The sequence below is a fragment of the Triticum dicoccoides genome, chromosome 6A, assembly GCF_002162155.2.
Source record: "Triticum dicoccoides isolate Atlit2015 ecotype Zavitan chromosome 6A, WEW_v2.0, whole genome shotgun sequence".
Lineage (NCBI taxonomy): Eukaryota > Viridiplantae > Streptophyta > Magnoliopsida > Poales > Poaceae > Triticum > Triticum dicoccoides.
This window is the reverse complement of record NC_041390.1, coordinates 162013297-162030625: the sequence shown is the minus strand read 5'-3', so window position 1 is coordinate 162030625 and position 17329 is coordinate 162013297. Positions and strand designations below refer to the sequence as shown.

General features: G+C 41.8%; 1 protein-coding gene across 1 annotated transcript; it reads left to right on the top strand.

The window, feature by feature from the left end:
• The first annotated feature begins 16372 nt into the window (after positions 1-16372).
• Positions 16373-17091, top strand: LOC119319007. Its single transcript, XM_037593532.1, has one exon. The coding sequence runs from the start codon at positions 16559-16561 to the stop codon at positions 16826-16828; it is 270 nt and encodes an 89-aa protein (XP_037449429.1). The 5' UTR covers positions 16373-16558; the 3' UTR covers positions 16829-17091.
• Positions 17092-17329: the final 238 nt, after the last annotated feature.

Below are 17329 nucleotides of genomic sequence, written 5' to 3'. Positions count from 1 at the left end.
CTTGGAGCGTCATTTTATTTTATTTTGTTTTGCTTGATGTTTGAATAAAATAACAAGATATGAAATTCTTAAATGTTAGAGAGTCTTCATATAGTTGCATAATTCCGACTACTCATTGATATTCACTTATATCTTTCGGAGTAGCTTGTTGTTGCTCTAGTGCTTCACTTATATCTTTTTAGAGCACGATGGTGGTTTTATTTTATAGAAATAGATGAACTCTCATGCGTCACTTATATTATTTTGAGAGTCCTAAACAGCATGGTAATTTTCTTTGGTTATGAAACTAGTCCTAATATGATGGTCATCCAAGAGGGATATAATAAAAACTTTCATATAAAGTGCATTGAATACTATGAGAAGTTTGATTCCTTATGATTGTTTTGAGATATGAAGATGGTGATATTAGAGTCATGCTAGTTGAGTAGTTGTGAATTTTATAAATACTTGTGTTAAAGTTTGTGATTCCCGTAGCATGCACGTATGGTGAACCGTTATGTGATGAAGTTGGAGCATGATTTATTTATTGATTGTCTTCCTTATGAGTGGCGGTCGGGGACGAGCGATGGTCTTTTCATACCAATCTATCCCCCTAGGAGCATGCGCGTAATACTTTGCTTTGATAACTTGTAGATTTTTGCAACAAGTATATGATTTCTTTATGATTAATGTTGAGTCCATGGATTATACGCACTCTCATCCTTCCACCATTGCTAGACTCTCTAATACTGCGCAATTTTCGCCGGTATCATACACCACCATATACCTTCCTCAAAACAGCCACCATACCTACCTATCATGGAATTTCCATAGCCATTCCGAGATATATTGCCATGCAACTTACCACCGTTTCGTTTACTATGACACGCTTCATCATTGTCATAATTGTTTTGCGTGATCATGTAGTTGACATCGTATTTGTGGCAAAGCCACCGTTCATAATTCTTTCATACATGTCACTCTTGATTCATTGCATATCCCGGTACACCGTCGGAGGCATTCACATAGAGTCATATTTTGTTCTAAGTATTGAGTTGTAGCTCTTGAGTTGTTAGTAAATAAAGTGTGATGATCATCATTATTAGAGCATTGTCCGAAGTGAGGAAAGGATGATGGATACTATGATTCCCCTACAAGTCAGGATGAGACTTCAAACGAAAAAATAAAAAATAAATAAGAGAAAGGCCATAAAAAGGAGAAGGCCAAAAAATATCAAAAAATGAGAGAAAAAGAGAGAAGGGGCAATGCTACTATCCTTTTACCACACTTGTGCTTCAAAGTAGCACCATGATCTTCATGATAGAGAGTCTCCTATGTTTTCACTTTCATATACTAGTGGGAATTTTACATTATAGAACTTGGCTTGTATATTCCAATGATGGGCTTCCTCAAAATGCCCTAGGTCTTCATGAGCAAGAGAGTTGGATGCACACCCACTTAGTTTCTTTTGTTAAGCTTTCATATACTTATAGCTCTAGTGCATCCGTTGCATGGCAATCCCTACTCACTCACATTGATATCTATTGATGGGCATCTCCATAGCCCGTTGATACGCCTAGTTGATGTGAGACTATCTTCTCCTTTTTTTTGTCTTCTCCACAAGCACCCTTCTATTCCACATATAGTGCTATATCCATGGCTCACGCTCATATATTGCGTGAAGATTGAAAAAGTTTGAGAACATCAAAAGTATGAAACAAATGCTTGGCTTGTCATCGGGGTTGTGCATGATTTAAATATTTTGTGTGGTGAAGATAGAGCATAGCTAGACTATATGATTTTGTAGGGATAGCTTTCTTTGGCCATGTTATTTTGAGAAGACATGATTGCTTTGTTAGTATGCTTGAAATATTATTGTTTTTATGTCAATATTAAACTTTTGTCTTGAATCTTATGGATCTGAATATTCTTTCCACAATAAAGAGAACTACATGATAAATATGTTAGGTAGCATTCCACATCAATAATTCTGTTTTTATCATTTACCTACTCGAGGATGAGCAGGAATTAAGCTTGGGGATGCTGATACGTCTCCAATGTATGTATAATTTTTTATTGTTCCAAGCTATTATATTATCTGTTTTGGATGTTTATGGGCTTTATTATACACTTTTATATTATTTTTGAGACTAACCTATTAACCCCAGAGCCTAGTGCTAGTTTCTGTTTTTTCCTTGTTTCGGTGTTTCGAGGAAAAGGAATATCAAATGGAGTCCAAACGGAATGAAACCTTCGGGAGCGTGATTTTTGGAACGAATGTGATCTAGGAGACTTGGAGTTGAAGTCAAGGAAGCTTCGAGGTGGCCACGAGGCAAGGAGGCGTGCCTGCCCCCCTGGGCGCGCCCCCACCCTCGTGGGCCCCTCGTGGCTCCCCTGACCGACTTCTTTCGCCTATATATATCATTATACCCTAATAACACCAGAGACGAGAATAGATCGGGAGTTCCGCCGCCAGAAGCCTCCGTAGCCACCGAAAACAAATCTAGACCCGTTCTGGCACCCTGCTGGAGGGGGAATCCCTCTCCGGTGGCCATCTTCATCATCCCGGTGCTCTTCATGACGAGCAGGGAGTAGTTCTCCCTCGGGGCTGAGGGTATTTACCAGTAGCTATGTGTTTGATCTCTCTCTCTCTCTCTCTCTCTCTCGTGTTCTTGAGGTGATACGATCTTGATGTATCGCGAGCTTTGCTATTATAGTTGGATGTTATGATGTTTCTCCCCCTATAATCTCTTGTGATGAATTGAGTTTTCCCTTTGAAGTTATCTTATCGGATTGAGTCTTAAGGATTTGAGAACACTTGATGTATGTCTTGCATGTGCTTATATGTGGTGACAATGGGATATCACGTGATCCACTTGATGTATGTTTTGGTGATCAACTTGCGAGTTCCGTGACCTCGTGAACTTATGCATAGGGGTTGGCACATGTTTCGTCTTGACTCTCCGGTAGAAACTTTGGGGCACTCTTTGAAGTTCTTTGTGTTGGTTGAATAGATGAATCTGAGATTGTGTGATGCATATCGTATGATCATACCCATCGATACTTGAGGTGACATTGGAGTATCTAGGTGACATTAGGGTTTTGGTTGATTTGTGTCTTAAGGTGTTATTCTAGTACGAGCTCTATGATAGATTGAACGAAAAGAATAACTTCATGTCATTTTACTACATACTCTTGAATAGATCGATCAGAAAGGATAACTTTGAGGTGGTTCCGTACCCTATCATAATCTCTTCGTTGTTCTCTGCTATTAGTGACTTTGGAGTGACTCTTTGTTGCATGTTGAGGGATAGTTATATGATCCAATTATGTTATTATTGTTGAGAGAACTTGCACTAGTGAAAGTATGAACCCTAGGCCTTGTTTCAACACATTGCAATACCGTTTGTGCTCACTTTTATCATTAGTTACCTCGCTGTTTTTATATTTTCGGATTACAAAAACCTATATCTACCATCCATATTGCACTTGTATTACCATCTCTTCGCCGAACTAGTGCACTTATACAATTTACCATTGTATTGGGTGTGTTGGGGACACAAGAGACTCTTTGTTATTTGGTTGCAGGGTTGCTTGAGAGAGACCATCTTCATCCTACGCCTCCCACGGATTGATAAACCTTAGGTCATCCACTTGAGGGAAATTTGTTGTTCTCCTACAAACCTCTGCACTTGGAGGCCCAACAACGTCTACAAGAACAAGGTTGTGTAGTAGACATCACCCTGCGGCGCCGATGATTCATGGCGCTCTCCACTTCCGAGTTGGTGACGGATACATCATCCGAGTCCTCGACTGGAGGACAGTCCGGCGTCACCCCCACATCAGCCCCCGTCTTTACGGCAGGATCTAGATCCTGGCTGCGGGGGGTATGACCGGCCGGACCCCCGAATATAGTCCGTCACACCTTTTTCCTGATACAGGGTAAACGGAAAGGTCACAGTTGGATGTGACTGCCAAGGTGCATATTGGCAAGTACATACCTCTTTGATGAAGGCTCAGCCGTATCTTCGTTTTCCCTCCTCTTCGAAGGCTCGCCCGGTGTGGGGGCTTCTCTCTCTTTGGAGATGCCCCCGGGGCAGCATGGCGTGCCGAACGCCTCCCCTTTTGAGCACAGGACAGTGCGGTGGGTGAGGAGGAATGAGAAAACTCTCTTGGACAAGGTATCTCCGGATTACTTACATGCGAAGCACGAATGAGACCGGGGTAATCGGCGATGATGGGTACATCCGTACCGTCATAGCTCATCTGATAGAATATTCCATCCTCGAGCAAATATGTCCGGATCTTCCTCATATCCGGGGTCAAGATCCCGATTGCGATTCTTCGGCTGAGGGGCAGGGTCGCGGATCCCCTCGACAGCCTTTCGCAATTCCTGTTATAAGTGGATATGATACTGCCTATCAAGAATGATTCAGGGACAGGAGTAAAATAGTGGAGTGAGAGATTACCCAGCTAGGAGGATTATACATGGAAAATCCGTCTCAATATTGGAGACGGGTGAACTCCTCCTTCTCCCCTTTATATAGTTCGGCCAATATTTTGGCCAGAGCGGCGGGGGTCTTTGGGCCCTTCCGACCGTAGCGTGAGGCGTCGTCTTCCCCGTTATAATGCCACATGGGCAGCCCTCTGCATTGGAGTGGCTGGACCCCCCGCATTATGGAGTCTGTCATTACCTCGACTATTGACAATTCGGACTGGGAAAGCATCTTAATCTTGCCCAGCAGTAGGCTGATCTCTGCACTATCCTCTTCCTCGAGGCTCCGAGGACGCCAGCTATGGCGTTTCTTCAATGGAGCACTTGAAAACTCGGGGAGGCCCATACGAACAGGGTCGGGAAGAGCGACGTCGTCGATGTAAAACCATTCGGAAGTCCACTCTTCGAAAGCTTTCTTCGGCGTGCCGGACAGGCATCCGATCCCGGCGATACGCCACAATTCGGCTCCTCCCACTTCAAAAATTGACCCACCTTGATTACGAGGGACGAGGCAGAACAATCTTCTCCATAAATCGAAATGGGCCTCGCAGCCCAGGAATAGCTCGCATAGAGCGACATAACCCGCAATATGAAGGATAGAGGCGGGAGTGAGACTGTGCAGTTGGAGGCCATAATACTCCAGCAGACCTCGGAGGAAGGGACGAATCGGAAATCTGACACCTCTTAACAAGAAGGGGACGAAGCATACTCATTCTCCCCTGGATGGATTGGGGAAGTTCTCCACTTGAGCCCCGCCCTTGAAGGACGTCATCCCTGCTCGTACGGGGACCAAATCCGTGGGGGGAAGAAAGCCCTGTGTTTGCATCTTCACCAGCTGACTGTGAGAACCTAAACATCTCTCCCAATCCCCCTTTTCGGAGTTGTGGGGACGAGAGGAAGAGCTGGGAGCGCTAGCCATGTTGGGGTGGTTTGGCTCCACAAGCTCTAAGGGTTTCTTCCGTGAGATTTGGAGGGGATCTGAGATCTATTCTCTTTAAATAGGCCCCTTTCTAGTACGGTTAGGGTGGTATGTGCAAAAATACCCTAACATCTCGCATTCGCTCGACACGTGGAAGCTGAAGTTGTTGATGCGCAAAAGCCGAGGGGTACAATATTAAATGGAAGGCCGAACACACTACTTGGAAGTCACCAGTGGAGGAAACCGCCTTGCAATGCCGAAGGCAATGTATGCGCCGAACACCTCTTCATTGAAGACTGGTTCGGGGGCTACTGAGGGAGTCCTGGACTAAGGGGTCCTCAGGCGTCCGACCTGTTAGCCATGGGCCAGACTGATGGGCTGTGAAGATACGAAGACCGAAGAATGCGCCCATGTCCGGATAGGACTCTCCTTTGGCATGGAAGGCAAGCTTGGCGACCAACTATGAAGATTCCTTTCTTTGTAACCGACCTTGTGTAACCCTAGATCCCTCCCGTGTCTATATAAACGGGAGGACTAGGTCCGTAGATAGGCCAAATCCTCATAATCATAGCCAGACTAGACCTTTAGGGTTTATTCATTACGATCTCGTGGTAGATCAACTCTTGTAATACTCATATTCATCAAGATCAATCAAGCAAGACGTAGGGTATTACCTCCATAGAGAGGGCCCGAACCTGGGTAAAACATTGTGTCCCCTGTCTCCTGTTACCATTGATCCTAGACGCACAGTTCGGGACCCCCTACCCAAGATCCGCCGATTTTGACACCGACAATCATCTTATAATGCTATTGTCAATCAAGCAGAATAAGATGCATAAAGGATAAACATCACATGCAATCAATATAAGTGATATGATATGGCCATCATCATCTTGTGCCTTTGATCTCCATCTCCAAAGCACCGTCATGATCACCATCTTCACCGGCGCAACACCTTGATCTCCATCGTAGCATCGTTGTCGTCTCACCAACTATTGCTTCTACGACTATCGCAACCGTTTAGTGATAAAGTAAAGCAATTACAGGGCGGTTGCATTGCATACAATAAAGCGACAACCATATGGCTCCTGGCAGTTGCCGATAACTCCGTTACAAAACATGATCATCTCATACAATAAAATATAGCATCATGCTTTGACCATATCACATCACAACATGCCCTGCAAAAACAAGTTAGACGTCCTCTACTTTGTTGTTGAAAGTTTTACGTGGCTGCTATGGGCTGAGCAAGAACCTTTCTTACCTACGCATCAAAACCACAACGATATTTCGTCAAGTTAAAGTTGTTTTAACCTTCAACAAGGATCGGGCGTAGTCACACTCGATTCAACTAAAGTTGGAGAAACTGACACCCGCCAGCCATCTGTGTGCAAAGCACATCAGTAGAACCAGTCTTGCGGAAGCGTACGTGTAATGTCGGTCCGGGCTACTTCATCCAACAATACCGCCAAACCAAAGTATGACATGCTGGTAAGCAGTATGACTTGTATCGCCCACAACTCACTTGTGTTCTACTTGTGCATATAACATCTACGCATAAACCTGGCTCGGATGCCATTGTTGGGGAACGTAGTAATTTCAAAAAAATCATACGCACACGCAAGATCATGGTGATGCATAACAATGAGAGGGGAGAGTATGTCTTTGTACCCTCGTAGAACGAAAGCGGAAGCGTTTATCAATGCAGTTGATGTAGTCGTACACCTTCACGATCCGTCCCGATCAAGTACCAAACGTACGGCACCTCCGCTTTCAGCACACGTTTAGCTCGATGACGTCCTCGCCTTCTTGATCCAGCAAGAGGGGCGAAGTAATAGATGAGTTCCGTTAGCACGACGGTGTGGTGACGGTGTTGGTGAAGAACAATCTCCGCAGGGCCTCGCCTAAGCACTACAAAAACTATTACAGAGGATAAACTAGAGGGGACGGGGTTGCCGGCACACGGCTTGGTGTTTCTTGATGTGTCTTGGGTGCTAGCCCTACCCCTCTATTTATATGTTGAGCCTTGGGGTCGAAACTTGGAGTAAAAGCCTCCACAAAGTCGGTTTCACCCGAAAGGTAAGAGTCCTTCTCTGACTCCAGGGCTAGACGCCAGGGACCCTGGCGTCTGGCCCCTGGACTACGCAAAACTTCCTTTTGCGCTTTCCAAAAACCTTGTGGGCTTTCCCCTTTCGCCCAAATAAAGTGTTCTCGTACCCAAACATTTCGGGAAACATCCGGAACCCCTTCCGATGAATTCCGGAACCCTTCCGGAGACCAAACACTATTATCACATATATCAAACTTTATCTCTGGACCATTCCGGAGTTCCTCGTCATGTCCGTGATCTTATCCGGAACTCCTAACAACATTTGGTTACCAACATACATAACTCATAAATACTATATCGTCAACGAACGTTAAGCGTGCGGACCCTACGGGTTCGAGAACTATGTAGACATGACCGAGACACTTTTCTGGTCAATAACCAATAACGGAACATGGATGCCCATATTGGCTCCTACATATTCTACGAAGATTTTTATCGGTCGAACCACATAACAACATACGTTGTTCCCTTTGTCATCGGTATGTTACTTGCCCGAGATTCGATCGTCGGTATCTCAATACCTGGTTCAATCTCGTTACCGGCAAGTCTCTTTACTCGTTTCGTAATGCATCATCCCGCAACTAACTCATTAGTTACATTGCTTGCAAGGCTTATAGTGATGTGCATTACCGAGAGGGCCTAGAGATACCTCTCTGACAATCGGAGTGACAAATCCTAATCTCGATCTATGCCAACTCAACAAGTACCATCGGAGACACCTGTAGAGCACCTTTATAATCACCTAGTTGCGTTGTGACGTTTGGTAGCACATAAAGTGTTCCTCCGGTAATCGGGAGTTGCATAATCTCATAGTCATAGGAACATGTATAAGTCATGAAGAAAGCAATAGCAGTAAACTAAAACGATCAAGTGCTAAGCTAACGGAATGGGTCAAGTCAATCACATCATGTCTATGGTTAGGAAACATAACCATCTTTGATTAACGAGCTAGTCAAGTAGAGGCATACTAGTGACACTCTGTTTGTCTATGTATTCACACATGTATTATGTTTCCGATTAATACAATTCTAGCATGAATAATAAACATTTATCATGAAATAAGGAAATAAATAATAATTTTATTATTGCCTCTAGGGAATATTTCCTTCAATTTTAGTTATAGATACATTCACTTTTACTCATTTTTCCGACAAGTATTTGCAGACGGAGGGAGTATAATATTGATGGTAGTGGTTTTGGAGAGGTCATGACTTTATTTGGTGATGAATTTGCTATTTCGGAAGAGATTTCATTTGATTATGAGAACAAAGTTTCTATATATGATGATTATTGTGTTGACAAGTATGCTATAAAGAATAATGATAATCATGAAATGTGTCATCGTGATTTTATTTTCAATTGGATTATGCCTCACATGATAGTTATTGCGTTGAGTTTGCTCCCACTACTATTGATGAGAATATATTTGCTTATGTGGAGAGTAATAAAATTTCTATGCTTGTAGATCATGAAAAGAATGATTTATGTGATAATTATATTGTTGAATTCATTCATGATTCTACTGAAAATTATTATGAGAGAGGAAATATGCTTTTACATATTGTAATAATATCAAGTTTCCTCTCTATATGTTGAAAATCTTAAAGTTATGCTTGTTTTACCTTCCCATGCAAGTTGATTCTTGCTCCCATAAGTTGTTTGCTCACAAAATCCCTATGCATAGGAAGTGGGTTAGTCTTAAAGGTGCTAGTAATATGCTTAATAATGCTCCCGTTATGTTTCAGTTATTATCCTTTATGTGAGCATCATTGAAATCATCATGCCTAGCTAGAAAGGAATTAAACAAAATCGCTTGTTGGGAGACAACCCAATATTTACCCCTACTGTTTTTGCATGTTAACATGATTAAGCTACTATAGTAATCATTTTTATAGCTTTTGTTTCAATAAAGTGCCAAGTAAAGCCTTTGGGATAGTTTGGGTGATAGTTGATTTGATCTTGCTAAAAAACAGAAACTTTTGCGCTCAGTAATATAATTATTGTTTTTAACGGAAGCGTGATAAATACTGATTATTTTTGTAGAAGATTAATAAACAAATTCCTCGAGTTTTCCTTACTTTTCAGAATTTTTAGAGTTACAGAAGTATTCGAGAGTTACAGATTACTACAGACTGTTCTGTTTTTGACAGATTCTGTTTTCGATGCATAGTTTGCTTGTTTTCTAGTTTCTATGGCTTATATTGCTTAATATAAATTTTAGAAATGATAGGGTATAGTAGGCATCCTGTGAGAGAAATTCTAAATCTTGTATTGACAATACCTAAGTGGTGATTTGCTTTATTATACTAACGGAGCTTACAAGTTTTCTGTTGAGTTTTGTGTTGCTAAGTTTTCAATTTTTGGGTAATGTTTTGATGGACTACGGAATAAGGAGTGGCAAGAGCCTAAGCTTGGGTATGCCCATGGCACCCCAAGGTAATATTCAAGGACAACCAAGAGCCTAAGCTTGAGGATGCCCCGGAAGACATCCCCTCTTTCATCTTTGTTCATCGGTAACCTTACTTGGAGCTATATTTTTATTCACCACATGATATGTGTTTTCTTGGAGCGTCATCTTATTTTATTAGGATTTGCTTTATGGTATTTAGAGTAATGTTTTGCATCTTTTAGTTCAATAAAAAGGTCAAGTATAGCCTTTGCCATGCTTATTTTGCAAGTCTATATGTTGCTGTTTTAAAAACAGAAAGTTTGCTGTTATGTTTTGAATATTGGTGAATAGTGTGAACATGATAAAATCTTGGAATTTTTACACAATAAGTAACAACAAATTATCTACAGTGTGGTAAGTTTTCAGAATTTTTGGAGTTAAATAAGTATGATTCCTCTTGCATTCTTTACAGACTATCCTATTTGGATAGATTGCTGTTATGATTGCATTGTTTGCATATGTTTGCTTGTTTAATGATTCTATTTGAGAATAGGAGTGTTAAATATGCAGAGGCATTTAGTATGAAATGTCAAATTATAATTTTAGTGATTTTATACAGTAGAGAATGATAAGGTTTAGCATGGATTTATACTAACTTATCTCACGAGTTCTTGTTGAGTTTTGTGTGGATGAAGTTTTTAAGAATTAGGAAAACCGCGATATGAAAGGAATTAAGGAGACACAAAAGCTCAAGCTTGGGGATGCCCAATGCATCCCTATTTAATATTACAAGAAGTCTCAAGCATCTAAGCTTGGGGATGCCCCGGTTGGCATCCCACCTTTCTTCTTCAACAATGATCGGTCAGTATTGATTGCTAAGTTTTTGCTTCTTCACATGATATGTGATATCCTTGCAAATGTCATTTTATTTTGTTTTGCTTTCTGTTTGAATAAAGTACTTAAGATCTGAAATTTTATTTATGAGAAGGAGTCTTCACATAGTTACATAATTATTCAACTACTCATTTTGCTTCACTTATATCTTTTTAGAGCACGGCGGTAGTTTTATTTTATAGAAATTGATGAACTCTCGTGCTTCACCTATATTATTTTGAGAGTCTCTAAACAACATGGTAATTTGCTTTGGTTATAAATCTAGTCCTAATATGAGGCATCCAAGAGGGATATAATAAAAACTTTCATATAAAGTGCATTGAATACTATGAAAAGTTTGATTCCTTATGATTGTTTTGAGATATGAAGATGGTGATATGAGAGTCATGCTAGTGAGTAGTTGTGAATTTGAGAAATACTTGTGTTAAGGTTTGTCAGACCTGTAGCATGCACGTATGGTGAACCGTTATGTAACGAAGTTGGAGCATGAAATATTTTTTGATTGTCTTCCTTATGAGTGGCGGTCGGGGACGAGCGATGGTCTTTTCCTACCAATCCATCCCCCTAGGAGCATGCTCGTAGTACTTTGTTTCGATGACTAATAGATTTTTGCAATAAGTATGTGAGTTCTTTATGACTAATGTTGAGTCCATGGATTATACGCACTCTCACCCTTCCACCATTGCTAGCCTCTCTTGTGCCGCGCAAATTTCGCTGGTACCATACACCCACTATATACCTTCCTCAAAATAGCCACCATACCTACCTATTATGGCATTTCCATAGCCATTTCGAGATATATTTCCATGCAACTTTCCACCATCCCGTTTATTATGACACGCTTCATCATTGTCATATTTCTTTACACGATCATGTAGTTGACATCGTATTTGTGGCAAAGCCACCGTTCATGATTCTTTCATACATGTCACTATTGATTCATTTCACATCCCGGTACACCGCCGGAGGCATTTATATAGAGTCATATTTTGTTCTAAGTATCGAGTTGTAATTCTTGAGTTGTAAAGTAAATAAAAGTGTGATGAACTTCATTATTAGAGCATTGTCCCATGTGAGGTAATAAAAAAAGAGGAAAGGCCAAAAAAAGAGAAGGCCCAAAAAAACAAAAAAATGAGAGAAAAAGAGAGAAGGGGCAATGCTACTATCCTTTTACCACACTTGTGCTTCAAAGTAGCACCATGATCTTCATGATAGAGAGTCTCTATGTTGTCACTTTCATATACTAGTGGGAACTTCTCATTATAGAACTTGGCTTGTATATTCCAATGACGGGCTTCCTCAAATTGCCCCAGGTCTTCCTGAGCAAGCGAGTTGGATGCACACCCACTTAGTTTCTTTTTGAGCTTTCATAAACTTATAGCTCTAGTGCATCCGTTGCATGACAATCCCTACTTACTCACATTGATATCTATTGATGGGCATCTCCATAGCCCGTTGATACGCCTAGTTGATGTGAGACTATCTCCTTCTTCTTGTCTTCTCCACAACCACCTTCTATTCCACCTATAGTGTTATGTCCATGGCTCACGCTCATGTATTGCGTGAAAGTTGAAAAGGTTTGAGAACACCAAAAGTATGAAACAATTGCTTGGCTTGTCATCGGGTTTGTGCATGATTTGAATATTTTGTGTGATGAAGATGGAGCATAGCTAGACTATATGGTTTTATAGGGATACCTTTCTTTGGCCATGTCATTTTGAGAAGACATAATTGCATTGTTAGTATGCTTGAAGTATTATTGTTTTTATGTCAATATTAAACTTTTATTTTGAATCTTATGGATCTGAAATTTCATGCCACAATAAAGAAAATTACATGGATGAGTATGTTAGGTAGCATTCCACATTAAAAATTCAATTTTTATCATTTACCTACTGGAGGACAAGCAGGAATTAAGCTTGGGGATGCTTGATACATCTCCAACGTATCTATAATTTATTGTTCCAAGCTATTATATTATCCATCTTGGATGTTTTATATGCATTTATATGCTATTTTATATAATTTTTGGGACTAACCTATTAACCTAGAGCCCAGTGCCAATTTCTATTTTTTCCTTGTTTTTGATTGTTACAAAAAAGGAATATCAAACGAATTCCAAACGAGCTGAAAATTTATGGTGATTTTTTATGGACCAGAAGAAGCCCCCGAAGCACGAGAGTTGGGCCAGAAAAGTCCCGAGCCAAGCACAAGGGTGGAGGGCGCGCCCTACCCCCAGAGGGTGCTCCACCCTTGTCATTGACTCGTGGACCCCCCGACGTGAAACCGACACAAAAAATTCCTATAAATACAGAAACCCCCAAAAAGAAACCTAGATCCAGAGTTCCGCCGCCGCAAGCCTCTGTAGCCACCAAAACCCAATTGGGACCCTGTTCTGGCACCCTGCCGGAGGGGGGAATCATCACCGGTGGCCATCTTCATCATCCCGGCATTCTCCATGACGAGGAGGGAGTAGTTCACCCTCGGGGCTGAGGGTATGTACCAGTAGCTATGTGTTTGATCTCTCTCTCTCTCTCTCTCTCGTGTTCTTGATTTGGCATGATCTTGATGTACCGCGAGCTTGGCTATTATAGTTGGATCTTATGATGTTTCTCCCCCTCTACCTTCTTGTAATGGGTTGAGTTTTCCCTTTGAAGTTATCTTATCGGATTGAGTCTTTAAGGATTTGAGAACACTTGATGTATGTCTTGCATGCGCTTATCTATGGTAACAATGGGATATTCACGTGATCTACTTGATGTATGTTTTGGTGATCAACTTGTGGGTTCTGTGACCTTGTGAACTTATGCATAGGGGTTGGCACACGTTTTTGTCTTGACTCTCCGGTAGAAACTCTGGGGCACTCTTTGAAGTTCTTTGTGTTGGTTTGAAGAGATGAATCTGAGATTGTGTGATGCATAACGTATGATCAAACCTGCAGATACTTGTGGTGACATTGGAGTATCTAGGTGACATTAGGGTTTTGGTTGATGTATGTCTTAAGGTGTTATTTTAGTACGAACTCTAGGGTTGTTTGTGACACTTATAGGAATAGCCCAATAGATCGATCAGAAGAATAACTTTGAGGTGGTTTCGTACCCTACAATAACCTCCGGGTTACTACCGCGCTACCCGTTTGTCCCTAGAAAATGGGCGGTTGTAGCAGCGGTAGTGTCGCTTATAAGCGGTAGTACCGCCCCTACTACCGCGGCTACCACCGCCCGTTCCTTTGTTATCTCCCGTGTTCTTCTTTCTCCTGTGCATCTTGTAAAGAGCGGTAGTACCGCTCGTAGAACGGTAGTACTGCTCCTAGAGCGGTAGTACCGCTCGTCTGCAAGCTATGAGATGCATAACGGTTGGATTTGTCCCCCCCCCCCACTATGAAAGTGGGTCTTCTTCCGCAAGAAGACCCACCTCTTCCTCCCCCAAACTCCATTCTTGCTCCAAAGCTCATTTTCGCCCGATCTCTCTCCCTAGCCGGTCAAACTTGTTGATTTTCTAGGGTTTGGTTGAGAAGGCCCGGATCTACACTTCCACCAAGAGAAATTTGATCCCCCCGCACTAATCCCTTGCGGATATTTTTACTCTTGGGTGTTTGAGCACTCTAGATGGTTGAGGTCAGCTCGGAGCCACAATCCATTGTGGTGAAGCTCTGTGGTATCGTTGGGAGCCTCCAATCAAGTTGTCAAGATTGCCCCAACCTTATTTGCAAAGGTCCGGTCGCCGCCTTCAAGGGCACCACTAGTGGAATCACGATATCTCGCATTGTTTGAGGGCGTGAGGAGAATACAGTGGGACTAGTGGCTTCTTGGGAGGCATTGTGCCTCCACACCGCTCCAATGGAGACATACTTCCCCTCGAAGGGAAGGAATCTCCACCGCCTCCACTTGTGGTTATCTCCTTCCTTTACTTTGTTCAAGCTATTGTTGTGTTGTATCCTTTGCTTGCACTTGTTGTTATTGTTGTTAGCATCATATAGGTTGCTCACCTAGTTGCACATCTAGACAACCTATTTGTTGCTAAACCTAATTTGTGAATAAAAGCAAAAAATTGGTAGTTGCCTATTCACCCCCCTCTAGTAAACCATATCGATCCTTTCACCGAGGGTGTCAAGTCCTACGTGGCGGGTGTACGAAGTCCTGTTAAGCCCCCTGGTTTCGCAAATTCGTTTTGAGAGTTAACGATACCTAGCGGCGAGGAATCCATCATTCGTTGTATGCTTTAAGATTCGCGCGCGGGTAAGCCTTTTCTCCTTGTTTTTTGATATACGAAACGAGTACCCTGACCAATACAACAAGTGGACCCCACAACCGAGTAAATATCTAGCCCATCATTATCTTTTTCTCTCTCTCTCTCTCTCGTGAGAGCCGCATCCCCATTCCACTCTCTCTCCCTTCTCTCACATAATAAATCCAACCTTTTATTCCATCTTGGCTAAATTAAATCGTCCATATCTATTGAACCACAAGTTCATTTTTTAAATAATTTATATAGTTCAACTCCTGACTCCAAGACCTTTAGCACTGGACCAATCTTGCATACATTTTGAACATTTTTAATTTTCAACATTTCACATTCCATATGTGAAACAAACCTATTTCATTAGAAAAATATGAAACAAACCTATTTTAGTAGAAATATGTGAGACCAACTTGAAACTTATTTAACCCAAATATGAAACTGAAATGTCAACTTTGAAAATGAGTATTAAAAAAATTGTAACACTTTATTTCAAAAGAGTGAAATATATTATTTCAAAAATGTGTAATTGAAATAGATGTGATTTTTGTGAAACAACCCACTGGAAAGTAAAATTTAGTTAGTGAAAATGAATAACAATATGAAACTGAAATGTAAACTTGTGAAACTGATTATTTGAAAATGTGTAACAATTTATTTCAGAATAGTGAAATATGTTATTTAAAAAAATGTAGAAGTAAAATAGGTGTGATTTTTGCGAAATAAGCTACTGTAAAGTGAAATGTATATTTTGAACTAAAAAATAATATAAAATTAAAATGTCAACTTGAGGAACTGATTTTTTTAGAAATGTGTAACAATTTCCTAAAAAAATGTGTAACAATTTATTTTAAAAGAGTGACAAATGTTATTAAAATGTGTAAGAAATAGATGTGTTTTTTGTAAAACAAACAAATGAAAAGTGAAATGTAGATTCTGAAACTGAACAAAAATATGAAACTAAAATGTCAACTTGTGAAACTAATTCAAATCATGTTATTGAACAGATTTCAATCGAGTGAAATTACAGATCATGGATTTTCACAAATGTGAAATAGTAACTACAGAAAAGTTGAATTATAATGTATCTGTGAAACTAATTTTGTGAATGTGAAATGTGTATTCATATTTAAATGTGGTTGAAAAATATCCAAGATTGATCTTATTTTAAAGGTTTTGATACAGTGAGTTCAAATATAAATAAAAATTCTAAAACAAATATATGGTTTAAAGATATAAATGTTTTAAATTAGTCAAGGTCAAAAAGATGTTTGATTTATATTGTGTAGGAGAAGAGATATAGTAGTTCGGCCGGAGTCCCATATGCCATTATTGCAGCTGCAGAGGTCGCAATTCCTCTCCATTTAGAATTTTAGATAAGCATCGCTCCGCCTCTTCGCCTACGTATAAGCGAAGCTCCTGTTCATTTCACATACCCCGCTCTCGCCACGACCGTGTGCGCGCTCCAGCCTCCAGGGGTAGCAAAGCACGCAAGAATCGTCGCCAGGGAGGAGGAAGACGAGGAGGACCGCCATGGCTAGCGTGGTCATCGAGACCCACGACGCCGCGGTGGTCGGCGGCGCGGACGTGGTGTTCTGCGTCATCATCCTGTGCATGTCGGTGCTGTCCCTGGTCATCTTGGCGGCCTCCTCTGCCGTCGGCAGCGGCGACGGGGAAGGGGAAGGGAAGCGGCGGCGGCGCTCCGGCTCCCGCGGGAACGGGCCGGTGTTCGTGGGCGGCAGGGGCTGCGCCTGCGGCGGCTGCCGCGCCGGCGCCGGCGTCTGCGGTACTTACCTCTCGTGATCACCGCCGACCGTGCAGGCGCCGAGCGCGCTCCACATGTACATACAGCATGGACGCACTTACAGCAGTAAGGAGGAGCATCGATCGGGGTCGGGGCTCTCGCCAGGCCTGCGCATGGCTACTCGTTCTTCTTTCTTCTCTGTCTGTGCATATTACTACTGATAGCTGCACATCATGTGATGTGAATAATCTGCAAGAACATGGAGTGTTTTATCTGTTCCTTGAATAATCATCGATCCATGTGCGATCCGATGCTTCTTCTACTACTTTAGCTGATAATTTCTGGATTTGGGTTCGGTTTCGATGGAACAGTAGTGCTGACGCCCATATGCTCCTACCGTTCTAGCTATGCTCGTTTGTTGGGCACTTGTTGGAGAGACATCTTGCCGGTAAACGAGTACAGTGTTTGGACCAGAAGACGAAATGGGGAAACTGGGGGCGCAGAACCGCCGAAGAGGGCGAGACAACGACGCCCAGGCGACCAACTACCCCAATCAATCG

Coding starts and splice junctions, on each gene's coding strand:
- LOC119319007 (XM_037593532.1), top strand. CDS start 16,559: ATGGCTAGCGTGGTCATCGAGACCCACGACGCCGCGGTGGTCGGCGGC.